This window comes from Panulirus ornatus, chromosome 32 (assembly GCF_036320965.1).
Source record: "Panulirus ornatus isolate Po-2019 chromosome 32, ASM3632096v1, whole genome shotgun sequence".
In the NCBI taxonomy this organism is placed as follows: domain Eukaryota; kingdom Metazoa; phylum Arthropoda; class Malacostraca; order Decapoda; family Palinuridae; genus Panulirus; species Panulirus ornatus.
The window spans coordinates 16,385,157-16,399,607 of record NC_092255.1 but is presented as its reverse complement, the minus strand read 5'-3'; the positions used below and the strand labels follow the sequence as shown (position 1 = coordinate 16,399,607).

Here is a 14,451-nt window from a genome sequence, read left to right as displayed (position 1 = left end):
TATTCCCGTTGCCACCCTACCACACATGAAATGGCACCCCCTCCCCCAAGCACGTGCGAGGTAGTGCTAAGAAAAGACAACAAAAGCCACATTCACTCACACTCAGTCTCTAGCTGTCATATGTAATGCACTGAAACCACAGCTCCCTTTCCACATCCAGGCCCCACAGAACTTTCCATGGTTCACCCCAGACGCTTCACATGCCCTGGTTCAATCCACTGACAGCACGCGACCCTGGTATACCACATCATTCCAATTCACCTTGTTCCTTACATGCCCTTCACTCTCCTGTATGTTCAGGCTCTGATCGCTCAAAATCTTTTTCATTCTGTACTTCCACCTCTAATTTGGTCTCCCACTTCTCATTCCCTCCACCTCTGACACGTATATCCGCTTTGTCAATCTTTCCTCACTCATTCTTTCCATGTGACCAAACCATTTCAATACACCCTCCTCTGCTCTCTCAACCACACTCTTTTTATTACCACACATCTCTCTTACCCTTTCATTACTTGATCACACCACCTCACACCACGTATTGTCCTTAAACAATTCATTTCCAACACATCCACCCTCCTCCGCACAACCATATCTATCGTGAATGCCTCAACCATATAACATTGTTAGAACCACCATTCCTTCAAACATACCCATTTTTGCTCTGAGATAACATTCTCGCCTTCCACACATTCTTCAACGCTCCCAGAACCTTCACCCCCTCCCCCACCCTGCGACTCACTTCCGCTTCCATGGTTCATCCGCTGCTAAATCCACTCTCAGATATCTAAAACACTTCACTTCTGCCAGTTTTTCTCCATTCAAACTTATCCGCCAATTGACTTGTCCCTCAACCCTACTGTACCTAATAACCTTGCTCTTATTCACATTTACTCTCAGCTTTCTTCTTTCACACACTTTACCAAACTCAGTCACCAGCTTCTGCAGTTTCTCACTCAAATCAGCCACCAGCGCTGTATCATCAGTAAACAACATATCACTCACTTCCCAAGCCCTCTCATTCACTTGCCCCTCTCTCCAAAACTCTTGCATTCACCTCCCTAACAACCCCATCCATAAACAAATTAAACAATCATGGAGATATCACGCACTCCTGCCGCAAACCGTCATTCATTGGAAACCAATCACTTTCCTCTCCTCCTACTTGTACACATGCCTTACATCCTCGATAAAAACTTTTCACTGCTTTTGTCAACTTACCTCCCATACCATATACTCTTAATACCTTCCACAGAGCATGTTGCTTGGCAACATCATCACTATCATTTACAGACCTTTTCCCACTATCATGGACATCTTCCAAACAAAAAAGAAGGCAAAAAGACAAAAAAATTAAGCTACAAAGCTGCAGTATACATAGCCATAAGAATAATTCTTAAGATTGTTGGCCTAAGGCACTGACTGTACCAATTTTTCACTGAACAAGTGCACAGCTAGGTCAAAAGAAAAGACTAATGTGTACTTCAACCATCATCTGCACACTTCAAAACCTGCATTTTTCACATCTAAACAGATCCTTTTCCTTAAATGCTTGCTCTCATAACCTACACTAACACCATAATGTCATTTCCCAGACATTATGGATTTCCTGCACACAGAGAAGTAGGCGGAATTATGAGAAATAAACCCATCATGCTGATGAAAACACAATAACATCTCATTACATGAATTTTCACATCCATATTGTTCCTTTTCCTAAATGCTTGTCCATATTACCAACACCAACACCTGCATACTCTTCAAATATTTTGGGTCTCTTGTGGATCCATAATTAGGGTAAAATTTTAGAAGTAATTTCACTGTGTTGAGGTAGATATGGCAGACAGGAGAGTGCCCAATGCTAGTGGCCCAAAACACTTACTGTCTGACGTTGTGCTGATTTGTTTTTCAATGCTTAGCACACAGATAAGAGAAGAGAAGAGACTGGATGTGTACTTACCATAATGTGCATTAACCAGTGTCAGTATGACTCATAACCTACATTTCTCACATCTGAACTGTTGCATTCATTACCAACAATAACACCTGCATACCATTTTCCAAACAGTATAGATGTCTTCAACACAAAAAAGTAGACAAACATGAGAAATAAACCCAATGTGCTGCTGAAAAAAAGTAGACATGAATAGAGAAATAAACTCAATGTACACCTCAAAGTAAGGAGGCATGCGAGTACAAGACTTGTTGCCTTGTAACCAGAATTTTCACATCTGAACTGCTCTTTATAAGCCCCTGGAATAGATACCAGAAGTAAACATGACTTTCTGATCAACTAAAAAAATTTGCAATTTTTCAGTGGGAGATTTTAACCAGTAGTTCTAGTAAGCAAATGCTAAGTAAGTAATTCAGTAAGGCAGTAAGAAAAAGCAAACAAAATTCTTGAATTTACAAGCGTGGTTTCAAATTTAAGTATGGGGAAATTATTGCCACTTTACAATTCATTGAAGCCCCATCTTTAATAATGTGTTCAGTTTAGGTCACCCTACTTAAGATAAACAGATTGGAAAGATACAGAAACAAGCTACCAAGATGATTCACAGACTGAAAACAAATCCTATGTGAACTAACTAAATGACTTAAATTCATTTAGCACAGAGGAGAAAAGGTTAAGGGATGATCTAAAACAAGAATTCAAAATTATCAAAGGTTTCTATGATCTTAAACTAAAATGCTACTTAAGGATAGATTTGCCGATTTCATTGGTAATACTGGATGCAAACTCATGGGCAAATGTTTTGTCTTAAATGCGAAGTACTTTTTCTCCAACAAGACTGTCAACACATGGAAGGATTAACCAATTAGAATAGTTAAAAGCAGTTACATAGGAACGATGAAGAATAAAATTCATAAATACTTTGCTTCAAATCCATGCCTAAAATCATTTACACTTTTTATGAGCATGAAAAGTGAAGTTTTTTTTTCTGTACACATCTTTCCACTCCTGCCACACTAATGTAATAGTTTCTGATCTCTTGCATTATTACATACAACCACATAAGGACCTAATGGTTTGTACGAAATAAAGATCTCGAACGAGATAGCCAACTCTCATAAGCTAACACCACTGTATGAAAAGGAAGAACCTTCTTAACACCGAAAACATAAGCTCCTCTAATTCTTCTATATATGCAGTTTATACCTCTTATGGAGAAAATACATTAGAAAAATCAAATTAAATACGTAAGTGAATATTTGATACCTACTTTGTCGCATTCTTAGTGAGCTGAAATTATCAGACTTCATAGTTGAACCATCATGGGGCCAGCAGTTATGATGCTTGTAGATCTGTAAAATAAACAATACCCTTCATACTGAAAGCAAATTCTTTTTAACCAAAATCTATCTTTTCTCTATTTTGTACAGTGAAATCATGCACATTTGATCAATAAAAAGAAAAATTGGCATGTACCTGTTGAGATTACAGAAAAATCACTTTGGATGCTAACCGCATTTAGCAGTACCAGCACATAATATCAACAGCCACCAAATAATCATACTGTCCTTAAAAATTTTCATGATCAAATATCATCAATGAACATAAAATAACAGAAATTCAGCTCAAGGAGATGGCTGTAAACAAAGAGTGAAAATCATCCTTAATTCTCATTTCCTTATATGATACTTTTCATTCACAAAACTGTACAAAATAGTCAATCATCTAAATCTGAGCACTTTTCAGTAGTCTACTATCTCATTAAGCAAACCAAAATATATTCATTGTACAAATACATATGATATATTTTGAGTGGATATGCACAAATGAGGCTGTTCTTCATTTGCAAGAGTGGAAAAGACATACGAGCATAACAAACAAATATATATATATATATATATATATATATATATATATATATATATATATATATATATATCTTTTTTCTTTCATACTATTCGCCATTTCCCGCATTAGCGAGGTAGCGTTAAGAACAGAGGGCTGGGCCTTTAAGGAAATATCCTCACCTGGCCCCCTTCTCTGTTCCTTCTTTTGGAAAATTCAAAAAATGAGAGGGGAGGATTTCCAGCCCCCCGCTACATTTATGTGCATGTAAAAGCAGTCCACTTTTTGCATTTGCTTTCCTTCTTCTTTTGTAGATTAGTTTGTAAAAAACATCTGAATCGGTTTTATACAAAAATTTATGCAAACTGTCAGTATTTCTATGAAAAGTCCAGTTTGCTCCACACTGTGCTACATGATCAATATCACATACAGTAATTTCATAACATGTAGCTGATTCAAGCTCTATGTAGGAATAGCAGAATGCCAGGCGTGGAAAAAGGAAAAAATGCAAAGAACTTTTAAATCTCAGATCATGTCATACACCCAGATGACAAAACTCAGTAAACAATAAAATTACCAAATCTCAGATCATGTCATACACCCAGATTACAAACTCAATGAACAAAAAAATTACCAAAGATTGAGAGCAACTACAATACCTAGTACAGAAAGTACAATCTTCCGTATCAACCAAGTCCTGGTGCTAGTGGGCACTCTCTACTCTTGTAAATATTCACTATAGAAAATTGCTTTTTTGGAATAAGTGTACAAAACATAATAAGGAAAACTATGGCATAACTTACAAATAAGATTACATAATCATCCATCAAACAGGGAATCATATATTACCTTACAGGGTGGCCACTTCTTTCAATGATGTCACTACTAGCTCACTGACCATATATCCTCCAGTCTTCACTTATGTGCACTCTCAATATATAATTGGTATGCATGGGGTGTTCAGTGTTGTAAATGGAAATGGTGAAGAGCTTGTAGATTTATGTGCTGAAAAAGGACTGATGATTGGGAATACCTGGTTTAAAAAGCGAGATATACATAAGTATACTTATGTAAGTAGGAGAGATGGCCAGAGAGCGTTATTGGATTACGTGTTAATTGACAGGCGTGCGAAAGAGAGACTTTTGGATGTTAATGTGCTGAGAGGTGCAACTGGAGGGTTGTCTGATCATTATCTTGTGGAGGCTAAGGTGAAGATTAGTATGGGTTTTCAGAAAAGAGGAGTGAATGTTGGGGTGAAGAAGGTGGTGAGAATAAGTGAGCTTGGAAAGGAGACCTGTGTGGGGAAGTACCAGGAGAGACTGTGTACAGAATGGAAAAAGGTGAGAACAATGGAAGTAAGGGGAGTGGGGGAGGAATGGGATGTATTTAGGGAATCAGTGATGGATTGCGCAAAAGATGCTTGTGGCATGAGAAGAGTGGGAGGTGGGCTGTTTAGAAAGGGTAGTGAGTGGTGGGATGAAGAAGTAAGAGTATCAGTGAAAGAGAAGAGAGAGGCATTTGGACGATTTTTGCAGGGAAAAAATGCAATTGAGTGGGAGAAGTATAAAAGAAAGAGACAGGAGGTCAAGAGAAAGGTGCAAGAGGTGAAAAAAAGGGCAAATGAGAGTTGGGGTGAGAGACTATCAGTAAATTTTAGGGAGAATAAAAAGATGTTCTGGAAGGAGGTAAATAGGGTGCGTAAGACAAGGGAGCAAATGGGAACTTCAGTGAAGGGCGTAAATGGGGAGGTGATAACAAGTAGTGGTGATGTGAGAAGGAGATGGAATGAGTATTTTGAAGGTTTGTTGAATGTGTCTGATGACAGAGTGGCAGATATAGGGTGTTTGGGTCGAGGTGGTGTGCAAAGTGAGAGGGTTAGGGAAAATGATTTGGTAAACAGAGAAGAGGTAGTAAAAGCTTTGCGGAAGATGAAAGCCGGCAAGGCAGCAGGTTTGGATGGTATTGCAGTGGAATTTATTAAAAAAGGGGGTGACTGTATTGTTGACTGGTTGGTAAGGTTATTTAATGTATGTATGACTCATGGTGAGGTGCCTGAGGATTGGCGGAATGCGTGCATAGTGCCATTGTACAAAGGCAAAGGGGATAAGAGTGAGTGCTCAAATTACAGAGGTATAAGTTTGTTGAGTATTCCTGGTAAATTATATGGGAGGGTATTGATTGAGAGGGTGAAGGCATGTACAGAGCATCAGATTGGGGAAGAGCAGTGCGGTTTCAGAAGTGGTAGAGGATGTGTGGATCAGGTGTTTGCTTTGAAGAATGTATGTGAGAAATACTTAGAAAAGCAAATGGATTTGTATGTAGCATTTATGGATCTGGAGAAGGCATATGATAGAGTTGATAGAGATGCTCTGTGGAAGGTATTAAGAATATATGGTGTGGGAGGCAAGTTGTTAGAAGCAGTGAAAAGTTTTTATCGAGGATGTAAGGCATGTGTACGTGTAGGAAGAGAGGAAAGTGATTGGTTCTCAGTGAATGTAGGTTTGCGGCAGGGGTGTGTGATGTCTCCATGGTTGTTTAATTTGTTTATGGATGGGGTTGTTAGGGAGGTGAATGCAAGAGTCCTGGAAAGAGGGGCAAGTATGAAGTCTGTTGGGGATGAGAGAGCCTGGGAAGTGAGTCAGTTGTTGTTCGCTGATGATACAGCGCTGGTGGCTGATTCATGTGAGAAACTGCAGAAGCTGGTGACTGAGTTTGGTAAAGTGTGTGGAAGAAGAAAGTTAAGAGTAAATGTGAATAAGAGCAAGGTTATTAGGTACAGTAGGGTTGAGGGTCAAGTCAATTGGGAGGTAAGTTTGAATGGAGAAAAACTGGAGGAAGTGAAGTGTTTTAGATATCTGGGAGTGGATCTGTCAGCGGATGGAACCATGGAAGCGGAAGTGGATCATAGGGTGGGGGAGGGGGCGAAAATTTTGGGAGCCTTGAAAAATGTGTGGAAGTCGAGAACATTATCTCGGAAAGCAAAAATGGGTATGTTTGAAGGAATAGTGGTTCCAACAATGTTGTATGGTTGCGAGGCATGGGCTATGGATAGAGTTGTGCGCAGGAGGATGGATGTGCTGGAAATGAGATGTTTGAGGACAATGTGTGGTGTGAGGTGGTTTGATCGAGTAAGTAACGTAAGGGCAAGAGAGATGTGTGGAAATAAAAAGACCGTGGTTGAGAGAGCAGAGGAGGGTGTTTTGAAATGGTTTGGGCACATGGAGAGAATGAGTGAGGAAAGATTGACCAAGAGGATATATGTGTCGGAGGTGGAGGGAACGAGGAGAAGTGGGAGACCAAATTGGAGGTGGAAAGATGGAGTGAAAAAGATTTTGTGTGATCGGGGCCTGAACACGCAGGAGGGTGAAAGGAGGGCAAGGAATAGAGTGAATTGGATCGATGTGGTATACCGGGGTTGACGTGCTGTCAGTGGATTGAATCAGGGCATGTGAAGCGTCTGGGGTAAACCATGGAAAGCTGTGTAGGTATGTATATTTGCATGTGTGGACGTATGTATATACATGTGTATGGGGGTGGGTTGGGCCATTTCTTTCGTCTGTTTCCTTGCGCTACCTCGCAAACGTGGGAGACAGCGACAAAGCAAAAAAAAAAAAAAAAAAATCTATTTATTCATTTATATACACATGTATATACATACACGTCCACACACACAAATATACATACCTATACATCTCAATGTACACATATATATAATATATATATATATACACACACACAGACATATACATATATACACATGTACATAATTCATACTGTCTGCCTTTATTCATTCCCATCGCCACCACGCCACACATGAAATAACAACCCCCTCCCCCCCTCATGTGCGTGAGGTAGCGCTAGGAAAAGACAACAAAGGCCACATTCGTTCACATTCAGTCTCTAGCTGTCATGTAATAATGCACCGAAACCACAGCTCCCTCTCCACATCTAGGCCCCACACAACATTCCATGGTTTATCCCAGACACTCCACATGCCCTGGTTCGATCCATTGACAGCACGTCAACCCCAGTATACCACATCGTTCCAATTCACTCTATTACTTGCACACCTTTCACCCTCCTGCATGTTCAGGCCCCGATCACTCAAAATCTTTTTCACTCCATCCTTCCACCTCCAATTTGGTCTCCCACTTCTCCTCGTTCCCTCCACCTCTGACACATATATCCTCTTGGTCAATCTTTCCTCACTCATTCTCTCCATGTGACCAAACCATTTCAAAACACCCTCTTCTGCTCTCTCAACCACACTCTTTTTATTACCACACATCTCTTTTACCCTATTATTACTTACTCAATTAAACCATCTCACACCACATATTGTCCTCAAACATCTCATTTCCAGCACATCCACCCTCCTCCGCACAACTCTATCCATAGCCCACGCCTCGCAACCATATAACATTGTTGGAACCACTATTCCTTCAAACATACCCATTTTTGCTTTCCGAGATAATGTTCTTGACTTCCACACATTCTTCAACGCTCCCAGAACTTTCGCCCCCTCCCCCACCCTATGATTCACTTCTGCTTCAATGGTTCCATCCGCTGCCAAATCCACTCTCAGATATCTAAAACACTTCACTTCTTCCAGTTTTTCTCCAATCAAACTTACCTCCCAATTGACTTGTCCCTCAACCTTACTGTACCTAATAACCTTGCTCTTATTCACATTTACTCTAAGCTTTCTTCTTTCACACAATTTATCATACAGCCCTCAGCCACCAGCTTCTGCAGTTTCTCACACAAATCAGCCACCAGAGCTGTACCATCAGCGAACAACAACTGACTCTCTTCTTGTTCATACACATACGCCATTTCCTGCATTAGCAAGGTAGCAGTAAGAACAAAGAACTTAGCCTTAGAGGGAAAATCCTCACTTGGTCAAAACACTGAGGGACACTAATGTTAAAGGAATTATAGAATATTGCTCCATCAACAATGGAATGACTGAAAAGAAAATTGTGCATCATCATCATAACTGACAATTTCATCACAATAAGAAACAAGCAATAAATTTAATACAAAACTTACATCAGCCAAGATCTCATGGTGCCTGGACTCACGGTAAAGGGTGCCAGGCTGGGAATTATGATGCAGCATGGCTTCATACTGCTTAGATAACTCACAGAAACGTGCTTTCACTTTCTCTGTGGTGGTGTGGTAACCTCCTTCTTCCAGTAACTGTATTCAATGATACAATTATGCATTTGATAACCCTAATGTATTTCACAGTGATATACATGTATAATCATAATTTCACACACACATGGGAGGGGAACAAGTGTATTACTCTCTCTCTCCACACTCTTCAACTGCTGTAATCTTATACAGGTAAATGAATACACACACATCAACAGCAGGCAGGATACAGTCAATACCAGCAGCACTCCATGACTTTCAAGATTAGTTTAGGAGGAAAATACCTAATATAGCAAACAGGAAAAGAGAAAAATGCTCAGGGGGTCCTTGAACATCTTTTGGATCATTTGAAATTAAGAAAGAACAAATCTCATATAAATCAAAGTAACTGCATTCAAACAGCAACAGGCCACCAAGTCCTAATGAGGCTGTTTGTGATAGCACAAGAGAATAAAAACTTATTAACTGATGTCACAGAAGCAGAAAGACAAAGATTTTCTAAAGAGGAAGGCCAATAAAATCATTGTATAGCTAAGAGAGAGAAAGTCATGGATTTCAAGCTAACAGATGCTAGGTATGATGTAAATAGAAACCACTGAGCATCAGCTGCCATATTTTCTGGCCTGGAAATCCACCATACAATTTTTTCTAACCAAACACAAGCCATACTCTTATTAAGAGGTCAGTATATTGGAAGGCAATTTTTGGGTTTAGTGAAAGAGTCAACCTTAAACTTTATCACAGACCTTCTAGCAAAGGCATATTTAAAACAAAAAACTTAATTATAAGGCTATCAAAACACTATGGGGCATATCAAGAATTGCAATACTACATGAACCAGCCAAGAAAGGTTCCCTAAGCCAGAACAGATAGGATAAACAACAAAGCTAAGCCTGTTTCTATAAGCTGCCAGTCTTAATGCATCTAAGAGGAATTCAACAACCTGCAAGTAGATAGGAGGATGAGAAGTGCAATTGAGACGGTGAAGAAAGACTGATTTTGAAGGTTTTTTAAGTGAAAGTGATGATACATGGAGCAATTAAGTACCTTATACCTGATAGCTCTCACTTTATCAATAAATCTAATAAGCTTCTTCAAGTACATCACTTGGAAGACAGGGTTTATAAGAAGTCAGAGGACACTGCTAGTGACCACAAAATTTTCCACAAAGTATCTGAGGTATATTCAATGAACACACTGAAGAATCTAGAGTGTTGTGCTAAAAATATAAGAGAGAAATGGATGTAGATAAAATAAGCAAAACTGTAATGGGGCAAACATTAATACAAAAAAAGCTGTAAGATATAATCAGCATGGGTACACAAGTAGGAAAGGCTGTTCTAAACTTATCCTTAGCAGGGGTGCTACATCTGCAAATCCATCCCTGACCCCTTAAACACTAGATATATTCATGTGTCAAACTTCCCTAAAAAATCATATCAAAAGATGATCTTCAAATGGCAAGGGACAGAATTGAGGAAAACACTGCCTGAATGGCCTTGAGGAGGTAGCCTTTTGATGAAGTAGCTCTGCCTGTGGTAGTCAGACTTAGATGCATAATGGTCTTTCTTCTAAGAACAGATAGGTAAGAGCTGTAAAGCCCTCTTGAATTACTCCCTTGAAGATTAAGAATAACAAAGCAATAAAATCACTGTCTACACCCTGTATTTTTCCATAAAGAGTTAATAACAAGAGATTTAACACTGGCAGCTTTAGATCTAGCTCTAGCACTCTTATGAATAGCTTCATGAGGAAAAGAGAAGCCACATCCTGTCATCTACACTGTTGCTGAGAAAGATACTGCCAAAAATCTCTGCACAGAGCAGAAAGCTGTTTTAACCCTTAACCTCCAGGAGGCTTCATGTGGAGACTTCCATAGAAGGCTTCAGGAGTCATCATATAAGTGCTAATGGTGGCAGGCTTCTTTATATCTCCTGCCAATATTTTGACATTTGTATGGCTACTGCATGCTCCCTTGGTCACCTTGGAAGAATGCATGGAATGGTGTGTAACAAGACATGTAAGGACAAAGATAAATGGAGACACTTTTGCTTTGGCCACCTCCATGATAGGAATTCCTGGAGATGCATAGATTAATTTCTTTCTTTCCTTTTTAAGTTGAAGGCTCCAGTCATGGGCAAAACTCCACATCAAGGCCAGGCCTTAACTGGAATACAGAGAGAATTATGGAATGGAAAAAGAAAAGACAACGGAAAGTATTTGTAAATTTTGAGAAAGACATGAGAAGGAGGGGAGTTCCAAAGCTTCAACATGTAAGGAAAGAAGCAGGTATCAAAATAGCCCACCCTTGAGTTGCTGATGGTCATACAATAATCATGTATATTGTATACTGAAAAGCTGGGGAGGGAAACCTAACCCACTTGCCTCCCCTCAGAATGTGCCCCCTAAATATCTATAAATATGTAATCAGTAACCAGAGATGACGATAAACATCACTGAGTGAATTTATATATTGAGGCTCACCCCCTTATCTGCCCCATGCACCATTTCTCTGCTGCCACTTTACTGTCTCCTCTGCATAAATTACATGTTAGCTTCAGCACTATACCATGGCCATATACATTGTTAGCTCCCTATTTTATACATATCCCTTGCTCAGACAAGTTTTTTTTTTCACAATAAGTAATAATCTAATTAATGAACTTGTGTCACAAGCTCATTACCCAGCTCTAATGCCATCATGCCTCCACCAGGGAAATATTCATAACCTCCACATGTTTCATGATTTGTTACTTCAATTTCTTAAACAATCCTTCCAGCTTAAACTATTCCGATTACTCCACTCTCAAGTCTTAAAATGTCAAGGGTGGTATCATGCACCTTCAATATATAATCTTTTAACATGTCCGAAAAAACTAATCTATCTTCACAACAATCTTTTTGTCTCCATTAGCTTTCGTAACCAAAGAAGCAGTGTTAAAACACCACTATTATCTTCCACTACCTTGCCCTGCATGCAAAAGCCTGCAGCAACAAAGCAATCTGAAACTTTCTCCTACCTTTACAATCTGCTCCCAAATTTCTTTCTTGTTCCCATTTTCAATAAAAAGCTCAATGTTCTCTCTGTAGCCCCTGAGTAAGATTCGTTCAACAGGCAGAGTCCATTTCTCTGCGAAACAGTGAATTTCTTTTAGGTCAGAGAATTCATTTGTAATTCAAATTAGTAATCAGATTTCCATTCATATTACCAGCCAAAAATTTACAAAAACAATAAGAAAACAAAATTTTGATACTCTTAAATATTTTAGATGACTGGCCATGTTTTTCCCGGATCTTGGCTAACTTCGTTTTCCTTTCTGGAACATATTTGTAAACAGATTCTATTGCATCTTGATATGCAACAGTCATCAATTCATTGTTCGCATCAGAGTTGTGTTCAATCATTCTCCGATACAATGTTACCAATGCACTCCATCGCCCATAGACCTGATCTGCTGTGTATCTGTAAAGATGAGGAAAAAATAGTTATCATTCTAGCATAACTATTATGACGTATATCATTATCTGTTTACTGTCTCTAACTATACTCCCACTTACATGAGGCAGCTTAAGAGTATGAAGCCCCTCAACTCACTCAAATGCAATTTTTAATTTACATTCAGTGTGCTGAAATGAAAAAAGTCTCCCTGTTGTCTAACACAAAATACTCACTATCTCTCTTCCTTACTTCTCTTTTGCTAGCTACCATTTCCCATCTACTCTCTTCACCACTGTTCCCATACAATCTCTTGATCTTACATCATTCACCTCCTTCTAAATCATTTTCCCTGAAATTCACAGATATTTTCTAATTCTGTCCCTTATCTGCTCTCTTTTTCTAGACCTTCTAATGCTTTCTATTGTACCCTTCCCAACTGTTTGCACTTTTTCCTTGTAGGTACTGTCCAAACATATACCTTTTCTCTCTATCGCTATAATTTCCCCATTTTCCCCATCCTTTAACCTTTTTCATACTTCCACATGCCATACACTTCACCCACACATTTAAGCAATGCTTACCTAAATACCTTCTACTCTTTCACTCCCCTAAGTTTCATTTACTTTTACTTAATCAATCACTATCTCAACATCCCTGCACATGCCTCTTCCAAATTAGTTCACGTTCACCCCTTCCATCAGACACGTTATTTCTTTTCTTTCTTTCTATACCTTCGACAAACTTTCATGCTTGCCTACACCAAGAAATGACCAGACATTCCACTTACATTTCTTCTTAGCATCTTTATATTTGAACAACCTCTTCTCTGCTTGACTTTAAATCTATGAATGACCTAATAATGCCTTTATACACCGAATGCCACTTACCCCTTTGTTCATGCTTTTCTTTCAAACCAAGTATTCCTGATGATTCCTCTCTCAACACATAAGTTTTTCCCCATTTTCACTTATACAGTTTCTACCACTAAAAGCAAAATGAGAACCGAATTAATACTCACTTATATCCATGCTTTGAAAGAGACTCCCGCACCTGTTCCCATGCCTTGTACCTCATGCGTGTACCTCCATTCTGACCCAGTCGTTTGGCAGAATTTGTGCCAAACTGTTGAATTAGGAGCTGTGTAGCCTGAGAATCCCATATTCCTTTAGAAAAGAAATAAAATCATTGAGCAAAATCATCTCCTCAAGTAATCCTCACATTTCCTTAAGTGCTCATGTCATAAATAAATGCACATGCTTCTCTGCAATAGTATTACTTTCATGCTGTGTTCTTCCATATATCTCATTCAACTTCCCAGCCCACTCCTCCACAGCTTATTTTTCATTAAAAGTTCTAGTTCTCTTTATTCAGCATTCCTTTTTCTGTCTTAAAACTATTTATCATTCCTCACTCTCTCGATCTCAGTCATGGAAAACCTTTTAAAGTCTATCGTAGCTGTTAACACTTTCTTGAATATTGTACTGATTTTCACTTAAGAATTAATTTCACACATAAAAGTTGTATATTTAGTCCCCAAAACAGCTTTTTCTTTTCTGAGAGTATTAATCAAAGCCAAGCCTTAAAAAAATGAAAAGTATGCCTTCTTAAAAAGGGACAGGATATACATGAAAAGGTACAGAATTTAGAAGCTTTGTAGTATATGGAAAGCATTCATCATAAAGCCCCACCCTTATGTTGCTACCAGCTGAGCAGTGACTGTGAATGCAGTGGCCTACTTGATAGTAAAAGTATGCAAAAAGCAGATCTCAGGAGTAAATACCAAATTAATATCAGGAAAGAGAAAAGACAAAAGATGGTATGTGGAAAGTAGACAGGATTATGAGGACATATTTGGAAAGCTGATAATTCAGACAGCCTTAAACTCAGCTCCACTAAGTATTTGGAGTTCCAGCTGCCTCAGATAGATCTCTGTTCCATACAGACAAATTAGTCCTATGTAAAATAGGATAGGAAAAAAAATCAGCTTTTGAAAAATACCACCAGTTTCTTAAATGACAACTTAAATGTTTCTGCAGTCAAAGGTTTCCAAGACAGA

The 14,451-nt window shown here is 38.9% G+C and overlaps 1 protein-coding gene across 2 annotated transcripts in view; it reads right to left on the bottom strand.

Moving 5' to 3' along the window:
- The window catches only part of LOC139759076 (uncharacterized), a 63,066-nt gene that overhangs the window by 35,575 nt on the left and 13,040 nt on the right, over positions 1-14,451 (bottom strand). For both annotated transcript variants that reach the window (XM_071681017.1, XM_071681016.1), the window contains exons 6-10: positions 13,414-13,558; positions 12,211-12,419; positions 11,977-12,086; positions 8,849-8,998; positions 3,222-3,303 (exon numbers count right to left, since the gene is read on the bottom strand). In XM_071681017.1, the coding sequence (XP_071537118.1) occupies positions 3,222-3,303; positions 8,849-8,998; positions 11,977-12,086; positions 12,211-12,419; positions 13,414-13,558 (696 nt within the window). The remainder of the gene's footprint in view (positions 1-3,221; positions 3,304-8,848; positions 8,999-11,976; positions 12,087-12,210; positions 12,420-13,413; positions 13,559-14,451) is intronic.